General features: G+C 44.4%; 1 protein-coding gene across 2 annotated transcripts in view; it reads right to left on the bottom strand.

The window, feature by feature from the left end:
• The window catches only part of LOC115171821 (cytohesin-1), a 112905-nt gene that overhangs the window by 76575 nt on the left and 11109 nt on the right, over nt 1–25221 (bottom strand). Inside the window, exon 1 of one of the 2 annotated variants that reach the window (XM_029728988.1) lies at nt 13696–14409. The exons of the other annotated variant lie outside the window; for it this stretch is intronic. Coding sequence (XP_029584848.1) covers nt 13696–13774 — 79 coding nt within the window. The 5' untranslated portion in view covers nt 13775–14409. Of the gene's footprint in view, nt 1–13695; nt 14410–25221 lie in introns of those variants that run through there. 2 annotated transcript variants of the gene reach the window in all.

Below are 25221 nucleotides of genomic sequence, written 5' to 3'. Positions count from 1 at the left end.
ACTATAAAGACTAACACTGTTACACTGAACAAAGGAAAACTTCACAAACACTATAAAGACTAATAACACTGTTACACTGAACAAAGGAAAACTTCACAAACACTATAAAGACTAATAACACTGTTACACTGAACAAAGGAAAACTTCACAAACACATTCAACTTTCACACTGTTTCACTCTAGTTTGTTTTCACAACTGGACAGATGGAAGCACGGCTATTTGTTGAATGTTATTTTTCCTTGTATTGTTCCAACATCAAGGCCATGTCTGCTGGTATGCTGGTGTGTGTGTGTGTGTGTGTGTGTGTGTGTGTGTGTGTGTGTGTGTGTGTGTGTGTGTGTGTGTGTGTGTGTGTGTGTGTGTGTGTGTGTGTGTGTGTGTGTGTGTGTGTGTGTGTTGCATCCTGGTATTCTTGGAATGTGACAGTAGATGTTGGCCAGTAAAGTTATTAAATATTTGGGAAGAATTTCTGAAGGCTCATAGCTACTAAAATTCTAGACATAATGTATTCTGTAGCTAAACAGCTGGATTTAAAAACCCAGAAAAGACAGGGTAAAACATTTAAACACAGCCCTATACACAACAACAGTGGACAACTCCCAGAGATACACATTCACTTGGACATAGGCTACTACTGCTGCTACTGCACATTAGCCTCATCAATACAGACAGTGTTATACACATTCACAATATCACATTAGCCTCATCAATACAGACAGTGCTAAACACATTCACAATATCACATTAGCCTCATCAATACAGACAGTGCTAAACACAGTCACAATATCACATTGTGAAAACGCATTTGAGGATGAAATGTGTATCAGGCCAGTGGATTACAGGGCTTAGTGTAACTAAGGGGGCTGAGCCAACTTGCAGGCCATTATTCTCATGTTAGACTAGAGAGAGGCACCGTGCTGGCCATTATTCTCATGTTAGACTAGAGAGAGGCACCGTGCAGGCCATTATTCTCATGTTAGACTAGAGAGAGGCACCGTGCTGGCCATTATTCTCATGTTAGACTAGAGAGAGGCACCGTGCTGGCCATTATTCTCATGTTAGACTAGAGAGAGGCACCGTGCAGGCCATTATTCTCATGTTAGACTAGAGAGAGGCACCGTGCAGGCCATTATTCTCATGTTAGACTAGAGAGAGGCACCGTGCAGGCCATTATTCTCATGTTAGACTAGAGAGAGGCACCGTGCTGGCCATTATTCTCATGTTAGACTAGAGAGAGGCACCGCGCAGGCCATTATTCTCATGTTAGACTAGAGAGAGGCACCGTGCAGGCCATTATTCTCATGTTAGACTAGAGAGAGGCACCGTGCAGGGCATTATTCTCATGTTAGACTAGAGAGAGGCACCGTGCAGGCCATTATTCTCATGTTAGACTAGAGAGAGGCACCGTGCAGGCCATTATTCTCATGTTAGACTAGAGAGAGGCACCGTGCAGGCCATTATTCTCATGTTAGACTAGAGAGAGGCACCGTGCAGGCCATTATTCTCATGTTAGACTAGAGAGAGGCACCGTGCAGGCCATTATTCTCGTGTTAGACTAGAGAGAGGCACCGCGCAGGCCATTATTCTCATGTTAGACTAGAGAGAGGCACCGCGCAGGCCATTATTCTCATGTTAGACTAGAGAGAGGCACCGCGCAGGCCATTATTCTCATGTTAGACTAGAGAGAGGCACCGCGCAGGCCATTATTCTCATGTTAGACTAGAGAGAGGCACCGTGCAGGCCATTATTCTCATGTTAGACTAGAGAGAGGCACCGTGCAGGCCATTATTCTCATGTTAGACTAGAGAGAGGCACCGCGCAGGCCATTGTTCTCATGTTAGACTAGAGAGAGGCACCGTGCAGGGCATTATTCTCATGTTGGACTAGAGAGAGGCACCGAGCAGGCCATTATTCTCATGTTAGACTAGAGAGAGGCACCGTGCAGGGCATTATTCTCATGTTGGACTAGAGAGAGGCACCGTGCAGGTCTGTCTTAACTCCTAATATAACAGGCCTCATAAGCCTGCCCTGTCTGAGCGATCTCTGTCTGTGTGGACATACAGTGCTCACTGACTAACTGAGCATCATGACAAAACCCACATCACATCGTACATGTATGGATGCTCGAGGAAGAAACGGAATGAACCCAAACCTCTCCTTGAGTACCCCCATTGTCCTCAGCTAGTCCCCAGCCAGTTCCACTGTACAAGCACACCTGATTCAACTGGTAAAAACATCATCAGCCCTTTATCTGGTCAGAACAAGCAGACCTATATTGAACTGGTTAAAAAATCATTATGCCCTGTATGACTTGATTCAGGTGTGATTGTACTGGAGGTGTCATGCCCATAGTGAGACAGGCCTCAGGACTCAACACCCTGGCTTCAACGGGAGCAAGGCCGCTTTCTGGCATTTACAATATGTCCAGCATAGGACCCATAGCGCTCTGGTCTAAAGTAGTGCACTATATAGGGAATAGGGCTCTGGTCTAAAGTAGTGCACTATATAGGGAATAGGGCGCCATTTTGGGGACGCAGACATAGTATTTTCTCATGCAGCTGAGGTGCTGTGGAAGTCAAGTATCCATGGTGATAAATGTATATACTCTCTGACAATGAGCGGCCCTGTTGCAATTCCTCTGAAATCACAAGGGTTAGTGTGCAGAGTACAGTGTGGTTCACAAGGACACATTGTATAATGGCTCGGGACATTGTGATTGAGTTTGACACAAGCCCAAGGTTCCAAGGAGTTGGCAGTACCACTGGACCAATCTGAACGAGGCTTATAAAGCATATCGACACACTAAAATGGGTTAACTGTTACAAGTGAGCTGAGAGTCGGGAAGCAAGTTCAGGGAGTGAGTGTTTTAATAAATAAACAAAACAAAAACACAAACAAGGCACCGACATGAAACAGAGTCAAGAACACCTGAGGAAAGAACCAAGGGGAGTGACAGATATAGTGAAGGTAATCAAGGAGGTGATGGAGTCCAGGTGAGGGTCATGAGGCGCAGGTGCGCGTGACGATGGTGACAGGTGTGCAGGATAATCAGCAGCCTGATGACCTAGAGGCTGGAGAGGGAGTATACATGACATTAACATTAAACCCACTAAAAACACTCAGCGCTTTTAACTTTGCCCAAAAATCCCAAATGGTAAGACTGGCCTCTTCAGGACATTTGTATGTATTACAGTTTCCTAGGCCAACATAATGGGAAAATAAAGATATTACCTCATGCAAGAGTAGCACAATTTATGATGAAAGATAGCACATGAATAAAACTATTGAGACAGTCTCCAGGGAGAATATGCAGTCGTTTACCTAATTGCCTCATATTGTTTTACTTCCTAAACATTTATTTATTTTCCCACCAGGCACTGCACTATCCTTTGTTGGGTGCTGGTGATGTCATAGAGAGATGAGTCTGGGGTGTAATCAGCTGAATGCAACATAGACAGAGATATTAACCTGGAATGAATCCCCAGGCAGAGGCAGGCCTGAGTGTGTGTGTGGACGTGTTTAACTATACTTGTGGGGACCAGAAATTGGATTTTGGATTTTGAATGGGACTGAATTGTGTGTGTGTGTGTGTGTGTGTGTGTACGCACATGTGTGTTGTGACAAACTCTCCTTTAAGCATCACAAGCACATATCCTATACTATACATACAGTAGAAAGCTTAGAATGCTTATCAAGTAACTGAAGAACCATTGAGCTGTACCACTATTCCCCCAGTCCCACTGTTGAAGTGATGCCATTTCAGCCAGATGCTAGGATTATCCATTGATGACTATGGTTCATGGTGAGGAATAGAGGGTGTGGTATTATTTTTTGAGAGTATTATTTAGAGAGTATTACTGCAAGATAATGAGTTCTGTGCTGTTCTTATTATGAGCCTGGAGCAGTGTGGTCTATGGTAGATGTCAAAACACTGTACTGCTGCCCACTCATAAACACACATACAGAAATGTTAACACACACACACACACACACACACACACACACACACACACACACACACACACACACACACACACACACACACACACACACACACACACACACACACACACACACACACACACACATTAGAATGTGTCCTGAAGGGTCCATCAGGGCTGTCAAGGGCTCCAGAGTGTGACTGATGACAGCCTTGGGCTGATTTCCAAATGGCACCCTATTCCCTACATAGGCCCTATATAGTGCACTACTTTTGACCAGAGCTCTATGGGTCATAAGTAGTTCACTAAATAGGGAATATAGAGTGCCATTTGGGAAGCAGAACCGGTGCGTGAAATACAGGCCTCCTGACTAGACGGGTGCTGTTGGAGCCCAGCCTGGGACAAGACAGTCATGGGACAAGGCAGTCATTCTACATTCCCCTGCTGTAGGCCACAGGGATATACAGTAATCTAACATGGGCCAAGACAATAGAATCACTTATATACAGTCCATTCAGGAGGTATTCAGATCCCTCGACTCTTTCCACATTTTGTTAATTCTAAAATGGATAATTTTCCCCCCTAATCAATCTACACACAATACACCATAATGACAAAGCAAAAACAGGTTGTTTTTTTGTGCAAATGCATAAAAAATACTGAACTTAAATATGACATTTACGTAAGTATTCAAATCTTTTACTCAGTACTTCGTTGAAGCATCTTTGGCAGCGATTACAGCCTCGAGTCTTCTTGGGTATGATGCTACAAGCTTGGCCCACCTGTATTTGGGGAGTTTCTCCCATTCATTTCTGCAGATCCTCTCAAGCTCTGTCAGGTTGGATGGGGAGCGTCGCTGCACAGCTATTTTCAGGTCTTTCCAGGGATGTTCGATCAGGTTCAAGTCCAGGCTCTGGCTGGGCCACTCAAGAACATTCAGAGATTTGTCCTGAAGCCACTGTTGCGTTTTTTTGGCTGTGTGCTTAGGGTCGTCGTCCTGTTGGAAGGTGAACCTTCGCCCCAGTCTGAGGTCCTGAGCGCTCTGGAGCAGGTTTCCATCAAGGATCTCTCTGTACTTTGCTCCATTCATCTTTCCCTCGATCCTGACTAGTCTCCCAGTCCCTGCCGCTGAAAAACATCCCTGCAGCATGATGCTGCCACCACCATGCTTCACTGTAGGGATGGTGCCAGGTTTCCTCCAGACGTGACGCTTGGCATTGAGGCCAAAGAGTTCAATCTTGGATTCATCAGACCAAAGAATCTGGTTTCTCATGATCTGAGAGTCCTTTAGGTGCCTTTTGGCAAACTCCAAGCGGGCTGTCATGTGCCTTTTACTGAGGAGTTGCTTCCGTCTGGCCACTCTACCATAAAGGCCTAATTGGTGGACTGCTGCAGAGATGGTTATCCTTCTGGAAGGTTTTCCCATCTCCACAGAGGAACTCTGTCATAGTGACCATTGGGTTCTTGGTCACCTCCCTGACCAAGGCCCTTCTCCCCCGATGTTTGTAGATTGATGAGGGGGGGAAGAAAATCTATATTCCATTTTAGAATAAGGCTGTAACATAACAAAATGTGGAAAAGGTCAAGGGGTGTGAATACTTTCCGAATGCACTGTATCAGTCATGTTGCCTCAGAAGACATCACACAATGGTCACCTGTCTGTCTCGACCCATAGTTAGATCCATCGAGCTGTCTCTCCCATCTCTTACATCAAATACATTAAAGGCTTGACTGCTCCATGGCTACCAGTCTGAGTGATAAACATGACTGCTCTATGAGTAACGTTACCAGTCTGAGTGATAGACATGACTGCTCTATGAGTAACGTTACCAGTCTGAGTGATAGACATGACTGCTTTATGAGTAACGTTACCAGTCTGAGTGATAGACATGACTGCTCTATAGGTAACGTTACCAGTCTGAGTGATAGACATGACTGCTCTATGGATAACGTTACCAGTCTGAGTAGTAGACATGACTGCTCTATGGGTAACGTTACCAGTCTGAGTGATAGACATGACTGCTCTATGAGTAACGTTACCAGTCTGAGTGATAGACATGACTGCTCTATGAGTAACGTTACCAGTCTGAGTGATAAACATGACTGCTCTATGAGTAACGTTACCAGTCTGAGTGATAGACATGACTGCTCTATGGGTAATGTTACCAGTCTGAGTGATAGACATGACTGCTCTATAGGTAACGTTACCAGTCTGAGTGATAGACATGGCTGCTCTATGAGTAACGTTACCAGTCTGAGTGATAGACATGACTGCTCTATGGGTAACGTTACCAGTCTGAGTAGTAGACATGACTGCTCTATGAGTAACGTTACCAGTCTGAGGGATAAACATGACTGCTCTATGAGTAATGTTACCAGTCTGAGTGATAGACATGACTGCTCTATGAGTAACGTTACCAGTCTGAGTGATAAACATGACTGCTCTATGAGTAACGTTACCAGTCTGAGTAGTAGACATGACTGCTCTATGGATAACGTTACCAGTCTGAGTGATAGACATGACTGCTCTATGGATAACGTTACCAGTCTGAGTGATAGACATGACTGCTCTATGAGTAACGTTACCAGTCTGAGTGATAGACATGACTGCTCTATGGATAACGTTACCAGTCTGAGTGATAGACATGACTGCTCTATGGATAACGTTACCAGTCTGAGTGATAGACATGACAGCTCTATGAGTAACGTTACCAGTCTGAGTGATAGACATGACTGCTCTATGGGTAATGTTACCAGTCTGAGTGATAAACATGACTGCTCTATGAGTAACGTTACCAGTCTGAGTGATAAACATGACTGCTCTATGGATAACGTTACCAGTCTGAGTAGTAGACATGACTGCTCTATGAGTAACGTTACCAGTCTGAGTGATAAACATGACTGCTCTATGGATAACGTTACCAGTCTGAGTGATAAACATGACTGCTCTATGGATAACGTTACCAGTCTGAGTGATAGACATGACTGCTCTATGAGTAACGTTACCAGTCTGAGTGATAAACATGACAGCTCTATGAGTAACGTTACCAGTCTGAGTGATAGACATGACTGCTCTATGGGTAATGTTACCAGTCTGAGTGATAAACATGACTGCTCTATGAGTAACGTTACCAGTCTGAGTGATAAACATGACTGCTCTATGGATAACGTTACCAGTCTGAGTAGTAGACATGACTGCTCTATGAGTAACGTTACCAGTCTGAGTGATAAACATGACTGCTCTATGGATAACGTTACCAGTCTGAGTGATAAACATGACTGCTCTATGGATAACGTTACCAGTCTGAGTGATAGACATGACTGCTCTATGAGTAACGTTACCAGTCTGAGTGATAAACATGACTGCTCTATGAGTAACGTTACCAGTCTGAGTGATAGACATGACTGCTCTATGAGTAACGTTACCAGTGTGAGTGATAAACATGACTGCTCTATGAGTAACGTTACCAGTCTGAGTGATAAACATGACTGCTCTATGAGTAACGTTACCAGTCTGAGTGATAAACATGACTGCTCTATGAGTAACGTTACCAGTCTGAGTGATAGACATGACTGCTCTATGAGTAACGTTACCAGTCTGAGTGATAGACATGACTGCTCTATGAGTAACGTTACCAGTCTGAGTAGTAGACATGAAAGCAATGTATCAGGCTAAAGAGGACTCATATGTTTAAATGCTGGGCCAATTTCCTTCTCTTTAGCTATGTTAGGAAGGATTTCCACCCAGCAGCCAAGCCTGTGTGCTCATCTCCTTTCATTCCACCCAGAGAGCTTTGTGCAATCTATGAGCTTCTGTTTGGATTCCCACATTCAAGTCTCTTTGAAGTGGCTGACAGACAGTCTGGTGTCTCTGTCTGGGTCGGCATTAGATACATTCACTTCTCTACATTACCAGCATCGGATTCCTTACTTTTACCAACTACAGAAGCTGAGGTGGAAAATGTCACTAAAATACATCCAAATGGTGTTTATTTCAGTAGACCTGGTCTTGCTGTCACTGCACTGCACAGGGCCTGGTCTTGCACTGTGTACATTGATGTACCATTGATAAACCATTGATGAATTGCAGAACCAACATATACTTGGAGGCAGTCCAAAACCAACCTATGGCAATACAATCAAAGCAACATGGCATATCAACTGTATACAAGACAGACAGTAGTTATGATGCTAATCATCATAGGCCCTTCATGGAGGAATCAAATATATGATTCTAATCATCATAGGGCCTTCATGGAGGAATCAAATATATGATTCTAACCATCATATACCTATAATACTATCATAAAGTTTCATACAGTAGCCAGCTGCTAACATCCTTTATACTGGGCCTTTCTGCTGGAGATGTTGCTGCCCTGTGGATTGCTGCCCACTGTCTGGATCCCACCGCTGCCATCAAATGTAAGGAAGGCCGTTGGTGGCTGATTAAAGCACATTTCCTAGTCTAGTCCCAGTCTAACACAATGCATACTGCTGACATACAAGTTTCTGTGTACCCAGAGCAGAAGCCAGCAACCACATCTCCTTCTCCACAGCTGCCCCCGGCTTGGCTTTGATCCCAGAGGACCAACTTCCATGTCAAACGTCTAGCGGCAGAGGAGCTGTTAGTGTCAAACACCTGCCTCTGAGCCTCAGACAAGACAGCCACAGAGGCCCAAATGGCACTCTATTCCCTACATAGTGCACTACTTTTGACCAGCGTGCTATGGGTAGTACGGAATGGGTAGTACGGCCAGTACGGAAAATGTATGAAATGTATGCATTCACTACTGTAAGTCGCTCTGGATAAGAGCGTCTGCTAAATGACTAAAATGTAAATGTAAATGGTAGTGCACTATATAGAGAATAGGGTGCATTTGGAATGTAGACAGAGGCTTTTAATTGCCCCGATATGAATCTCCTAATTATCCCCAAGCCCCCCACGCTTCCAGGATCAGTCCCCCGTCATCCTGATGATCCTTCCACTAATTAAGGATCAGTCTTTCATCGTCCTGATGATCCTTCCTCTAATTAAGGATCAGTCCCTCATCGTCCTGACGATCCTCCCACTAATTAAGGATCAGTCTTTCATCGTCCTGATGATCCTTCCACTAATTAAGGATCAGTCTTTCATCGTCCTGACGATCCTTCCTCTAATTAAGAATCAGTCTTTCATCGTCCTGATGATCCTCCCTCTAATTAAGGATCAGTCTTTCATCGTCCTGATGATCCTTCCTCTAATTAAGGATCAGTCTTTCATCGTCCTGACGATCCTTCCTCTAATTAAGAATCAGTCTTTCATCGTCCTGATGATCCTTCCACTAATTAAGGATCAGTCTTTCATCGTCCTGATGATCCTTCCTCTAATTAAGGATCAGTCCCTCATCGTCCTGATGATCCTTCCACTAATTAAGGATCAGTCTTTCATCGTCCTGACGATCCTTCCTCTAATTAAGAATCAGTCCCTCATCGTCCTGATGATCCTTCCACTAATTAAGGATCAGTCTTTCATCGTCCTGATGATCCTCCCACTAATTAAGGATCAGTCTTTCATCGTCCTGATGATCCTCCCACTAATTAAGAATCAGTCCCTCATCGTCCTGATGATCCTCCCACTAATTAAGAATCAGTCCCTCATCGTCCTGATGATCCTTCCTCTAATTAAGGATCAGTCTTTCATCGTCCTGATGATCCTTCCACTAATTAAGGATCAGTCTTTCATCGTCCTGATGATCCTTCCTCTAATTAAGAATCAGTCTTTCATCGTCCTGATGATCCTTCCTCTAATTAAGGATCAGTCTTTCATCGTCCTGATGATCCTTCCACTAATTAAGGATGAGTCTTTCATCGTCCTGATGATCCTTCCACTAATTAAGGATCAGTCTTTCATCGTCCTGATGATCTTTCCACTAATTAAGGATCAGTCTTTCATCGTCCTGATGATCCTCCCACTAATTAAGAATCAGTCTTTCATCGTCCTGATGATCCTCCCACTAATTAAGGATCAGTCTTTCATCGTCCTGACGATCCTTCCTCTAATTAAGAATCAGTCCCTCATCGTCCTGATGATCCTTCCACTAATTAAGGATGAGTCATATGATATCATATATGCCTTTCAAATTCACTGTCTCAATTACAACGGAAAAACATTAGAGACCTGAACCATGCACTGTCTGACAAATGAACGGTGAAATGTACGTACTATAGTGGTGCACTAACATGGAAATGGTTGTAACTATGAGTCATCCCATGGGTGAAATCAGGGCTCTCCAACCCTGTTCCTGGAGAGATACCCTCCTGTAGGTTTTTTCTCCAACCCTGTTCCTGGAGAGATGCCCTCCTGTAGGTTTTTTCTCCAACCCTGTTCCTGGAGAGATGCCCTCCTGTAGGTTTTTTCTCCAACCCTGTTCCTGGAGAGATGCCCTCCTGTAGGTTTTTTCTCCAACCCTGTTCCTGGAGAGATGCCCTCCTGTAGGTTTTTTCTCCAACCCTGTTCCTGGAGAGATGCCCTCCTGTAGGTTTTTTCTCCAACCCTGTTCCTGGAGAGATACCCTCCTGTAGGTTTTTTCTCCAACCCTAGCTGGTTGATAAGCTGAATCAGGCTGGTGATGACCTGTGCGGAGCCAAAGTCCAACCCAATGAGCAATGATGATTCATCCCAGTTTGAAGAATAGTGGGATAAGACATCAGCTTGCTGCCATAATGTAACCGACTGAAACCTAACAACAGACCTAATATCCTAACATTGCCCATTCTGCCCCATTACCCAAGCCCCATGGTACAACCAGGTCCTCAGGCCACCTGGGCAAAACTGGTTGAAATAACATCATCACAGTTAAACTGGTTGAAATTACGTTATTATGATGTTATTATGATGTCAATGTGACATCATTTCAACAATTTTTGCCCGCTGCGCATGTTGTCGTGACAACTATGATTGTTACCGTCGTGACAACTATGATTGTTACCATCGACACAGCTGTCTTAATTCCAGGAAATTCGAGTTCAGACGTCCCCACTTTCCCCTGTCCTAAAGAGTCTCTTCTCTCTCTGCACACACAGCCACCAGCGCTGACTCATGTATTTCAACATCACAATCCGCATCACTTCCCCACTGTAACCACCCTGGTCTGCTGCACGCTATCAGCTGCTAAGGGGCTAGCACATTGAAGAACAAAGCCCTTGCCTTGAGCGATGTCAACACAACACTCTCCCACACAGCCACGGCTAGCGAAAGGTAGCCTAGAGGTTCAGAGTGTCAGGCCAGTAACCGAAAGGTTGCTGGTTTGAATCCCCAAGCCGACTAGGTGAAAAATCTGATGATGTGCCCTTGAGCAAGGCTCTTAACCCTAATTGCACCTGTAAATCTCTCTGGATAAGAGTCTGTTAATGACTAAAATGTCAAAAGGCTAGCAAACAGTCCCAAATGATTATCCCCAGGACAACTCATTCCCCTGAGGCACTTGCTCTCAAGGTGATGGAGTAACAACACATGACTTGCCCCTCCACCCCTACCATCCTTTCACAATATCACTCTGGCACCATCACATTCTAATACATCTGTCTTGTTGAGACTTACAGTAAGAGAATGAAAATGAAATCTGAAGTTTGGAGAGACAGATGGCGTGCATAAACAAACCCAGTCACCCATTACTGATTCACTGACAGGCTACAAACTACTATCTTAACCTCCTAGTTTGTGATGATAGATTATAGAGGAGCAATGGGCCCTGGTAATCTGGGTTTAGGAGATGATCCCAAATTAACACTACCGCGGTGCCCTTTGTCTATGAGGACACAGCAATTTACCAGTGAAATAAGGGCAAGAACCTGTTTTGTACACTCTAAACATTTGGTGGCAGCGGTGGGATTTGAAACCACGCCCCCAAAAAGACTGAAGCCCAAAGTAATTCAAGGCACAGTAACCTATTATTGTGTCAATATAGGACAAGTAAAATAAGAGAACCCAGAGGTGAGTTAAAGCTGGATGTCATTGTGTCTGCTGGGATGGAAGCCAGGGGAGGTATCTGTGATTGTACAGGCATTTGTTTACGGGTCCATGTATTGATGGTGTGAGATCTAGATTTAGTGAGCTAGTTACAGAGGAGAGATGTTTACTGTCAGAAGGTATGCCTATTTTCTCTGGCAGTGTGTGGGTAGGTGCTGCAGGGATTACATGTGCTCTCACTAATGGCATTAGCTGGGCTCACTCCACTACTGCTCTGTTTAGAGGGAGAAAGGTCTTAAACTAAACCCTAATGAAACCAGCTCATTAGCTACAGCAAGCTACAGATATCTCTGTCCCAGTGGTTTGTTATTACCTCTGGGGAAGCCACGTGTTCATGCTTCACACACACACACACACCACACACACACACACACACACACACACACACACACACACACACACACACACACACACACACACACACACACACACACACACACACACACACACACACACACACATTTTGTCAAGGAACTAACACCCATTCCAATGGCTGCATCTGTTAAGACGATTGTTGATTGTTGCCCTCTCATCCAATGAGAAATGTAATCTGGCATCTGATATTATCAGACTCTTACTAACATCTTTCTGAACAACACTGAAAGACAAACTAACATATCCTTCTGAACAACACTGAAGGACAAACTCTAACATATCCTTCTGAACACCACTGAAGGACAAATTCTAACATATCCTTCTGAACAACACTGAAGGACAAACTCTAACATATCCTTCTGAACACCACTGAAGGACAAATTCTAACATATCCTTCTGAACACCACTGAAGGACAAATTCTAACATATCCTTCTGAACAACACTGAAGGACAAACTCTAACATATCCTTCTGAAAGACAAACTAACATATCCTTCTGAACAACACTGGAAGACAAACTATCATATCCTTCTGAACAACACTGAAAGACAAACTAACATATCCTTCTGAACAACACTGAAAGACAAACTAACATATCCTTCTGAACAACACTGAAAGACAAACTAACATATCCTTCTGAACAACACTGAAAGACAAACTCTAACATATCCTTCTGAAAGACAAACTAACATATCCTTCTGAACAACACTGGAAGACAAACTATCATATCCTTCTGAACAACACTGAAAGACAAACTAACATATCCTTCTGAACAACACTGAAAGACAAACTAACATATTCTTCTGAACAACACTGGAAGACTAACATATCCTTCTGAACAACACTGAAAGACAAACTAACATATCCTTCTGAACAACACTGAAAGACAAACTAACATATCCTTCTGAACAACACTGAAAGACAAACTAACATATCCTTCTGAACAACACTGGAAGACAAACTAACATATCCTTCTGAACAACACTGGAAGACAAACTAACATATCCTTCTGAACAACACAGAAAGCAACATAGAGTATCATACTGTACATCTCCAAGAGACAAATGAACAAAACATTGGTCAAAAAGTAACATGATCACATCGATCAAGTATTTCAGAGAGAGAGAGAGAGAGAGAGAGAGAGAGAGAGAAACTCATTTACATAGGTACATTATCTACAAGATTTAAATTAAAATAAACCCAAGGCACCTGATAATGAAATTCAACCACAGTGGAACATGACATTTCCCCATTTCCCGCTAACTGTGGCGACACCATGAATACATTAACAGAGGCAGGCAACAAGACAACCATCTGTTGACGATAGGCTATCTAATCCACATCGTTGGTTCCCAAGGCAGCCCATCTTACCTGGAGGAGGCGGATCCTTCACCGCAGGACGCAGGAAGGCTTGGAAACTGGACGCGCAAAGTTCGCTCACTGTCCCCATGATGGCTCAGTCAAAACTGTGTTTGTGTGGATGGGGGAACGATCCTTAGTGTACTAGTGTGGGTGTGTGAGTGTCTGAGGGGCTTTCTCTTTCGTTCCCTGTGATTCAGTTCAGCAGACGGAGGTGGAGAAAGGATAAGTTGTCGTGAAGGCCAGTCTCCTTTCTTTCCAGAGAGAGAAAGAGAGAGAGCTCTCCTCATCCCCTTCCCCTTCTTCGCTCCTTCTCGTCTGCCTCCTCAGCCGACGGCTGCCGTCCATGGAACAAATTCCTCCTCAGGTCCTGGTGTGTGTCACTGGGACTTCAAGTAGTCAAAGCACTTTTCCTTCACCCTCTTTTCCTCCTTTATTTCTCTCTCTCTTTGTGGATTTCAGTCTTTCTACCCTTTCTCTTCAGTAGCTGCAGCTGAACTCTGCTGATTTCTCCCTCGTCCCCGTTTGTGCTCTCTCTTCCTCTATTCTCTTCCTGTATTCTGCTCCCTCTCTCTGAGCCTCTTTTCTCTCTGTGTGTCTCTCTTGCGCTCCCTTCTTACTTTGCACAGTAACTCCGCACGATATTCTTAGACTAAACAGATTGCACACACAAACACATTCTCAGGCTGTGTGTAGGAGAACATATTAACTCACCTTATGGGCAAATTCTCTCTCTCTCAACACAAACAGATGCATTGAAAAACACCACTGGTGTTAACATCAATATTTTCTGCAGCACCAAGACCTGAAGCAGTTCAAAGGATCATGTTTCTAGGAATATTTTGTCATCCATCAGAATACTACAGGGTGTTTTTTAATAGACTCTATCTAGACTCTATGCTCACATCCCTTGAAATGACTGGTATATGAGAACTCCATGTAACCTATAACTACACCAATCCAGTGCTTTTAAATATGTGGAGAGAAGGGAACGAGGGCACACTTCAGGAAGGAGGAGAGATCATTGGGAAGCACCGTATGTCCAGCAAATAAAGGCTTATTGGACCTTGGATTCTTTAAACCATTCCACACGCTTATATGAAAGTGGTATATTGAAATAACCTGTCAAAAGCTGCACGACATTCACCAAGATATATACTTCAACATGCCTATCTGAAAAATGTAAAACGTTCGCAATTGTCTGTGTGTATAGGCATTTAAAGCAAGACGTCATACACACACACAGATGTCTTAGCCTGGTTCCTAGATCTGTTCGTGCTGTCCTATGGTTATTGTCATTCCAAACATGACATTGGACCATAGCAGTTAGCTATACTGGCCAAACAGATCTGAGACCAGGCTAACCTACTACAGACGGCAGGTAGCCTAGAGGTTTAGAGTGTTGGTCCAGTAACCAAAAGGTCGCTGGTTCGAATCCCTGAGCCGACTAGGTGAAAAACCTGTCGATGTGCCCTTGAGCAAGGCACTCAGCTCGAATTGCTCCTTAAGTCGTTCTGGATAAGAGTGTTTTCTAAATGTACAGATGTTGTGGTTACTGTATCTAAGGCAGTGCATCAGATTCATTCCTCCACCCTCTGTTTTGGTTTTATCCTTCCTCTCACGATTGGTTTATGAAGCCTTTGGATGCGTCCCAAATGGTACCCTATTCCCTACACGGTGCACTACTTTGACCAGAGTCAAAAGTAGTGTACTATGTAGGTAATAGGGTCCCATTGGAACACAGCCTTTATGTACAAATCCAGAACTCATTGTTGCTTGGCAACAGGTTAAAAAGAAATGATTTGTTCCTGGACAAGAATCTGTGATTCATTTGTTGTGATTATGATCTTCTTCTTCTCTTCTATTGCAGTTATTCACAAAAACAAAATCACACTTGGGACATACACAAGGGGCCTTTTCTTCACAGTAATAAACACACACACACACACACGTCCAGATTCACAGTCCTAACGGGATTTGACTCCTTTGATTGAAATGTTATGTTAGCTAGCTACAAAGTTGCTTTTGTATAATAGCCAACCTCTACCGACTAGCAGCACTGTAGAAACTATTACATTACAACGGAACGACTTGATTAGTGTAGTGTTGTGTTAGTTAGCTAGCATTTTCGTCATTTTAGTCAATAAGATTTTCGCAACGTAAGCTTAACTTTCTGAACATTCGAGACGTGTAGTCCACTTGTCATTCCAATCTCCTTTGCATTAGCGTAGCCTCTTCTGTAGCTTGTCAACTATGTGTCTGGCTATCCCTGTTCTCTCCCCTCTGCACAGGCCATACAAACGCTTCACACCGCGTGGCCGCTGCCACTCTAACCTGGTGGTCCCAGCGCGCACGACCCACGTGGAGTTCCAGGTCTCCGGCAGCCTCTGGAACTGTCGGTCTGCGGCCAACAAGGCTGAGTTCATCTCAGCTTATGCTACCCTCCAGTCCCTAGACTTCCTGGCGCTGACGGAAACATGGATTACCACAGATAACACTGCTACTCCTACTGCTCTCTCCTCGTCTGCCTACGTGTTCTCTCATACCCCTAGAGCATCGAGCCAGCGGGGTGGTGGCACTGGAATCCTCATCTCTCCCAAGTGGACATTCTCTCTTTCTCCCCTGACCCATCTGTCTATCTCCTCATTTGAATTCCATGCTGTCACAGTTACCAGCCCTTTCAAGCTTAACATCCTTATCATTTATCGCCCTCCAGGTTCCCTTGGAGAGTTCATCAATGAGCTTGATGCCTTGATAAGTTCCTTCCCTGAGGATGGCTCACCTCTCACAGTTCTGGGTGACTTTAACCTCCCCACGTCTACTTTGACTCATTCCTCTCTGCCTCCTTCTTTCCACTCCTCTCCTCCTTTGACCTCACCCTCTCACCTTCCCCCCCTACTCACAAGGCAGGCAATACGCTTGACCTCATCTTTACTAGATGCTGTTCTTCCACTAATCTCATTGCAACTCCCCTCCAAGTCTCCGACCACTACCTTGTATCCTTTTCCCTCTCGCTCTCATCCAACACTTCTCACTCTGCCCCTACTCAGATGGTATTGCGCCGTCCCAACCTTCGCTCTCTCTCTCCCGCTACTCTCTCCTCTTCCATCCTATCATCTCTTCCCTCTGCTCAAACCTTCTCCAACCTATCTCCTGATTCTGCCTCCTCAACCCTCCTCTCCTCCCTTTCTGCATCCTTCGATTTTCTCTGTCCCCTATCCTCCAGGCCGGCTCGGTCCTCCACTCCTGCGCCGTGGCTCGACGACTCACTGCGAGCTCACAGAACAGGGCTCCGGGCAGCCGAGCGGAAATGGAGGAAAACTCGCCTCCCTGCGGACCTGGCATCCATTCACGCCCTCCTCTCTACATTTTCCTCTTCTGTCTCTGCTGCTAAAGCCACTTTCTACCACTCTAAATTCCAAGCATCTGCCTCTAACCCTAGGAAGCTCTTTGCTACCTTCTCCTCCCTCCTGAATCCTCCTCCCCCTCCCCCCCCCCCCCTCCTCTCTCTCTGCGGATGACTTCGTCAACCATTTTGAAAAGAAGGCTGATGACATCCGATCCTCGTTTGCTAAGCCAAACGACACCGCTGGTCCTGCTCACACTGCCCTACCCTGTGCTTTGACCACTTTCTCCCCTCTCTCTCCAGATGAAATCTCGCGTCTCGTGACGGCCGGACGCCCAACAACCTGCCCACTTGACCCTATCCCCTCCTCTCTTCTCCAGACCATTTCCGGAGACCTTCTCCCCTACCTCACCTCGCTCATCAACTCATCCTTGACCGCTGGCTACGTCCCTTCCGTCTTCAAGAGAGCGAGAGTTGCACCCCTTCTGAAAAAACCTACACTCGATCCCTCCGATATCAACAACTACAGACCAGTATCCCTTCTTTCTTTTCTCTCCAAAACTCTTGAACGTGCCGTCCTTGGCCAGCTCTCCTGCTATCTCTCTCAGAATGACCTTCTTGATCCTAATCAGTCAGGTTTCAAGACTGGGCATTCAACTGAGACTGCTCTTCTCTGTGTCACGGAGGCTCTCCGCACTGCTAAAGCTAACTCTCTCTCCTCTGCTCTCATCCTTCTAGACCTATCTGCTGCCTTTGATACCGTGAACCATCAGATCCTCCTCTCCACCCTCTCCGAGCTGGGCATCTCCGGCGCGGCCCACACTTGGATTGCGTCCTACCTGACAGGTCGCTCCTACCAGGTGGCGTGGCGAGAATCTGTCTCCGCACCACGCGCTCTCACCACTGGTGTCCCCCAGGGCTCTGTTCTAGGCCCTCTCCTATTCTCACTATACACCAAGTCACTTGGCTCGGTCATATCCTCACATGGTCTCTCCTATCATTGCTACGCAGACGACACACAATTAATCTTCTCCTTTCCCCCTTCTGATAACCAGGTGGCGAATCGCATCTCTGCATGTCTGGCAGACATATCAGTGTGGATGACGGCTCACCACCTCAAGCTGAACCTCGGCAAGACGGAGCTGCTCCTCCTCCCGGGGAAGGACTGCCCGTTCCATGATCTCACCATCACGGTTGACAACTCCCTTGTGTCCTCCTCTCAGAGTGCTAAGAACCTTGGCGTGACCCTGGACAACACCCTGTCGTTCTCCACTAACATCACTGCGGTGACCCGATCCTGTAGGTTCATGCTCTACAACATTCGCAGAGTATGACCCTGCCTCACACAGGAAGCGGCGCAGGTCCTAGTCATCTCCCGTCTGGATTACTGCAACTCGCTGTTGGCTGGGCTCCCTGCCTGTGCCATTAAACCCCTACAACTCATCCAGAACGCCGCAGCCCGTCTGGTGTTCAACCTTCCCAAGTTCTCTCACGTCACCCCGCTCCTCCGCTCTCTCCACTGTCTTCCAGTTGAAGCTCGCATCCGCTACAAGTCCATGGTGCTTGCTTACGGAGCTGTGAGGGGAACGGCACCTCCGTACCTTCAGGCTCTGATCAGTCCCTACACCCAAACAAGGGCACTGCGTTCATCCACCTCTGGCCTGCTCGCCTCCCTACCTCTGAGGAAGCACAGTTCCCGCTCAGCCCAGTCAAAACTGTTCGCTGCTCTGGCACCCCAATGGTGGAACAAGCTCCCTCACGACGCCAGGACAGCGGAGTCAATCACCACCTTCCGGAGACACCTGAAACCCCACCTCTTTAAGGAATACCTGGGATAGGATAAAGTAATCCTTCTAACCCCCCCCAAAAAAGATTTAGATGACCTATTGTAAAGTGGTTGTTCCACTGGATATCATAAGGTGAATGCACCAATTTGTAAGTCGCTCTGGATAAGAGCGTCTGCTAAATGACTTAAATGTAAATGTAAATGTAAATGAGATTTGGTTCCTGCATTCATATTTCCTTTTTCTATTTCTTTTTGGGGAGTGCAGCCCAGTTGACCTTCCACGGCAGACAAGCTAGAAATAACCATCTGTCAATCACTCACCTGGTGTCAATCACTCACCTGGTGTCAATCACTCACCTGGTGTCAATCACTCACCTGGTGTCATTCACTCACCTGGTGTCAATCACTCACCTGGTGTCATTCACTCACCTGGTGTCAATCACTCACCTGGTGTCATTCACTCACCTAGTGTCAAACACTCTTTAAATTCTTAAACACAAGTAGCCAACACTCTGTGTCCATCACTCTGCCTCAGTCCCTCCTTCTCTGCCAATCAGGTGCCTCATCCCTCCCTCTCTGCCAATCAGGTGCCTCATCCCTCCCTCTCTGCCAATCAGGTGCCTCAGCCCCTCCTTCTCTGCCAATCAGGCTGTGTCGCAGAGCAGTGGGAGCGGCCTTACATAGACTGACTGAGGGCTGAGAAAATGACTGAGGGTCATGGGGTGGGGGGAGGAGGTGATGCTGTGACAGTGGGGTGGTAATGAAGACATGACCCGAGCCCTGCCTCTGTACCATGGGAGGAAGACTCCAACACTGACCCCAGACCAGGGTCTACATCCCAAATGGACCACGGTTAAAAGTAGTGCACTATATAGGGCAGTATTCAACTCTTACCCTACGAGGTCCGGAGCCTGCTGGTCTTCTGTTCTACCTGATAATTAATTGCACCCACCTGGTGTCCCAGGTCAAAATCAGTCCCTGATTAGAGGGGAGCAATGAAAAACCCACAGTGGAACTGGCTTCCAGTCCAGAGTTGAGTTTGAAGGATATATGGAATAGGGTGCGATTTGGGACACAGCCTGAAGCTGCAGAGTCAGGAGGAAGTACCCAAAGTGCTGCAGCTGCATGTCATCGTTCCAGTGTAACAGGCCCGTCACGAGAGGGACGGTCAAGACCCTGCTCTGTGAAGTCAGCACAAATCCTGCTTCTGCTTTCTTTTGGTTTTAATATGTAGGCTATGCATCTCCATTGTACTGCAAGGGACTGTGGGACCTGGTATAGTAGTCAGGGAGGAAGAAGTGTGTGTGTGTGTGTGTGTGTGTGTGTGTGTGTGTGTGTGTGTGTGTGTGTGTGTGTGTGTAATAAACAGAGCCCCATTATTTAACTTTTATTTTCCCCCAATTGTGGTTGAGTGTCATTTTTTGGCCTTTCACAGACCAACACTTTCACAGTCCGACACTCTCACAGTCCGACACCCTCACAGTCCGACACTCTGGGCTCCTGTGGGTCCAGACAGAAGCCATTCATCCCCATGTGTCATAATGATGGACAGAGGGGTCAGAGCACAGGAAGCTGGCGTCATTGTTCTAATTATAACACCTCTGGTATTACTATAACAAACAGTCTCCACACAGTTCTGATAGCTGCCTTTAGCCACACACATCTTTATGCACCAAGACTATGCAGGCTATGCACATAAATACGTAGGCACACACATTCATGACCACAAAACACGCACAAACGCACACTCAAAGACACACACAGAGGCTCCGACAGACACAGGCATACACGCACACACAGACACACACGCAGAAACATGACAAAGTTTGAGAAAGGCACTGAACTCGAGGTTAGGTGGAGCAGATTTCTCCCCTCAGGGGAAATGGCTAGACATCACAGCATTTTCTCACATGATGCTCCCAAATCATTATTTGTGCACATGTCAGGGAGTTTCAAATAAGGAAGTGTCCTAAATGTTGACTCAAGCTGGATGCAACTACTTCTATAAACCAAAAGTATAATGAAAACTGTGATTCCAATTGTGAAGATTGTTCATCAAACCTAGGCATAGTTCATAACAAGCCTTCTCATTTATGCCTACATTAAATACCATATTAAAATTCACGATTCAGAATTGAGACCTATATTTTTTAATTAGCTGACATGTATTAGACAATACAGTGTTTACAATACTGTCCTTAGAACATTGGTATTGTATTTTCTCTGTTAATATCAGCGTTGAACTGTAATTTCATGAGCTATCTGGTACACGTCTGCCACCAAGTGGGCATTTCAAGCAATAGGAAGTTAATCTTGGTTTTAGGGCAGCATCTCCATTATCCACTAGTATCCTGGGTCGTGCTCATTAGCGCACACCGTAGCAAAACTTTTCACAGTGTTTTCACTCCCTTTCAGGCAGTTTTCCTCTGTTACGTGCCTAATGAACATGACCCAGGCAATGGGTCCTCCCTGTGCATGCTTGTTTCAGTCAAGCTCATCCATCACAACCTTCACATCCCTCATTTGCTCAGGCAGACATGGCTGGTACTCCTACAAAAGAGAACATCATCTTATGTTACGCAGCAAAATTCTACAAAACTGCCATGCAGAAACAGCCATACAGAACCAAGCAGCGGCAGTGCATAAGAGAGCCTGGTGCCCTAAGAAGGCTAGTGTGCTAGGGTGACGGTATCTAACAACATCTCAAATGCAGAGAAATAGAATGACAACTTACAGTCATGCGCGCATACATTTTACATATGGGTGGCTCCAGGAATCGAACCCACAATCCTGGTATTACCTGCGCCATGCTGTACCAACTGAACCATACAGGACCACAGGGAGATACAGAGGAAGAGTACAGGGGATACTGGCCAGTCAGACCAGTCAGAACAGACTGAACACACACAAACGCTGGATGAAAAGTGATCATATTTACTGAGTAATTACTAGGTACTGTACTGTGTAGGTGGATTATTTACTGAGGAATGTGCTGTGTAGGTGGATTATTTACTGAGTACTGTACCGTGTAAATGGATTATTTACTGAGCACTGTACTGTGTAGGTGGATTATTTACTGGGTACTTACTAGGCACTGTAAAGGTGGATTATTTACTGAGTATTTACTGTGTAGGTGGATTATTTACTGGGTACTTACTAGGTACTGTACAGGTGGATTATTTACTGAGAACTTACTGTGTAGGTGGATAATTTACTGGGTACTTACTAGGTACTGTATTGTGTAGGTGGATTATTTACTGAGTACTGTTCTGTGTAGGTGGATTATTTACTGAGTACTGTACTGTGTAGGTGGATTATTTACTGGGTACTTACTAGGTACTGTAAAGGTGGATTATTTACTGAGTACTGTAAAGTGTAGGTGGATTATTTACTGAGTACTAACTGGGTACTGTACTGTGTAGGTGGATTATTTACTGAGTATTTACTAGGTACTGTACTGTGTAGGTGGATTATTTACTGAGTACTGTACTGTGTAGGTGGATTATTTACTGGGTACTTACTAGGTACTGTAAAGGTGGATTATTTACTGAGTACTGTAAAGTGTAGGTGGATTATTTACTGAGTACTAACTGGGTACTGTACTGTGTAGGTGGATTATTTACTGAGTATTTACTAGGTACTGTACTGTGTAGGTGGATTATTTACTGAGTACTGTACTGTGTAGGTGGATTATTTACTGGGTACTTACTAGGTACTGTAAAGGTGGATTATTTACTGAGTACTGTAAAGTGTAGGTGGATTATTTACTGAGTACTAACTGGGTACTGTACTGTGTAGGTGGATTATTTACTGAGTATTTACTAGGTACTGTACTGTGTAGGTGGATTATTTACTGAGTACTGTACTGTGTAGGTGGATTATTTACTGATTACTGTGTAGGTGAATTATTTACTGAGTACTTACTGGGTACTGTACTGCGTTGGTGGATTATTTACCGAGTACTGTTCTGTGTAGGTGGATTATTTACTGAGTACTGTATTGTGTAGGTGGATTATTTACTGAGTACTGTTCTGTGTAGGTGGATTATTTACTGAGTACTGTGTAGGTGGATTATTTACTGAGTACTTACTGGGTACTGTACTGCGTTGGTGGATTATTTACCGAGTACTGTTCTGTGTAGGTGGATTATTTACTGAGTACTGTTCTGTGTAGGTGGATTATTTACTGAGTACTGTAAAGGTGGATTATTTACTGAGTACTTACTGTGTAGGTGGATTATTTACTGGGTACTTACTAGGTACTGTACTGTGTAGGTGGATTATTTACTGAGTACTGTTCTGTGTAGGTGGATTATTTATTGAGTACTGTACTGTGTAGGTGGATTATTTACTGGGTACTTACTAGGTACTGTAAAGGTGGATTATTTATTGAGTACTGTACTGTGTAGGTGGATTATTTACTGAGTACTTACTGGGTACTGTACTGTGTAGGTGGATTATTTACTGAGTACTTACTGGGTACTGTACTGTGTAGGTGGATTATTTACTGAGTACTGTTCTGTGTAGGTGGATTATTTACTGAGTACTGTGTAGGTGGAATATTTACTGAGTACTTACTGGGTACTGTACTGCGTTGGTGGATTATTTACTGAGTACTGTTCTGTGTAGGTGGATTATTTACTGAGTACTGTTCTGTGTAGGTGGATTATTTACTGAGTACTGTTCTGTGTAGGTGGATTATTTACTGAGTACTGTACTGTGTAGGTGGATTATTTACTGGGTACTTACTAGGTACTGTAAAGGTGGATTATTTATTGAGTACTGTACTGTGTAGGTGGATTATTTACTGAGTACTTACTGGGTACTGTACTGTGTAGGTGGATTATTTACTGAGTACTGTTCTGTGTAGGTGGATTATTTACTGAGTATTTACTAGGTACTGTACTGTGTAGGTGGATTATTTACTGAGACTGTACTGTGTAGGTGGATTATTTACTGAGTACTGTGTAGGTGGAATATTTACTGAGTACTTACTGGGTACTGTACTGCGTTGGTGGATTATTTACCGAGTACTGTTCTGTGTAGGTGGATTATTTACTGAGTACTGTACTGTGTAGGTGGATTATTTACTGAGTACTGTTCTGTGTAGGTGGATTATTTACTGAGTACTGTGTAGGTGGATTATTTACTGAGTACTTACTGGGTACTGTACTGCGTTGGTGGATTATTTACCGAGTACTGTTCTGTGTAGGTGGATTATTTACTGAGTACTGTTCTGTGTAGGTGGATTATTTACTGAGTACTGTAAAGGTGGATTATTTACTGAGTACTTACTGTGTAGGTGGATTATTTACTGGGTACTTACTAGGTACTGTACAGGTGGATTATTTACTGAGTACTTACTGTGTAGGTGGATTATTTACTGGGTACTTACTAGGTACTGTACTGTGTAGGTGGATTATTTACTGAGTACTGTTCTGTGTAGGTGGATTATTTACTGAGTACTGTACTGTGTAGGTGGATTATTTACTGGGTACTTACTAGGTACTGTAAAGGTGGATTATTTACTGAGTACTGTACTGTGTAGGTGGATTATTTACTGAGTACTTACTGGGTACTGTACTGTGTAGGTGGATTATTTACTGAGTACTGTTCTGTGTAGGTGGATTATTTACTGAGTATTTACTAGGTACTGTACTGTGTAGGTGGATTATTTACTGAGTACTGTGTAGGTGGATTATTTACTGAGTACTTACTGGGTACTGTACTGCGTTGGTGGATTATTTACCGAGTACTGTTCTGTGTAGGTGGATTATTTACTGAGTACTGTACTGTGTAGGTGGATTATTTACTGAGTACTGTTCTGTGTAGGTGGATTATTTACTGAGTACTGTGTAGGTGGATTATTTACTGAGTACTGTACTGCGTTGGTGGATTATTTACTGAGTACTGTTCTGTGTAGGTGGATTATTTAAATAATTATAGGCCAATCTCAAAGCTGTCACCCCTGGTGAAAATACTTGAAACCCTTGTGAGTGAACAGCTAAAATAGTTTTTATTTACTAACTCTATTTTATCAATGTACCATTCTGGTTTCAGGAAGAAGCATAGCACAATTACAGCAGCCATGAAAGTTTTAAATTATATCACTGAAGCTCTTGACAAAAAAACCGCATTGTGTCTCACTTTTTATTGATCTCTCTAAGGCTTTTGATACAGTTGATCATGCTATACTAAGGCAGAGATTGTCGAGAGTAGGTCTTTCAGAGCATGCAGTTGCATGGTTTGTTAACTATCTTTTCTGATAGAACTCAGTGCCCTCAATTTGATGGGCTTAGGTCTGTTAAATTGTCTGTCTTTAATGGTGTGCCCCAAGGCTCTGTACTTAGTCCTCTCTTATTCACTATTTATATAAATAATTTAGACAAAAATGTAAAAAATGCGCA

Source organism: Salmo trutta, chromosome 32, assembly GCF_901001165.1.
Source record: "Salmo trutta chromosome 32, fSalTru1.1, whole genome shotgun sequence".
NCBI classification, from domain to species: Eukaryota; Metazoa; Chordata; class Actinopteri; order Salmoniformes; family Salmonidae; genus Salmo; species Salmo trutta.
Note: the sequence above shows the minus strand (reverse complement) of the source record. Positions and strands in the feature narration are given on the sequence as shown.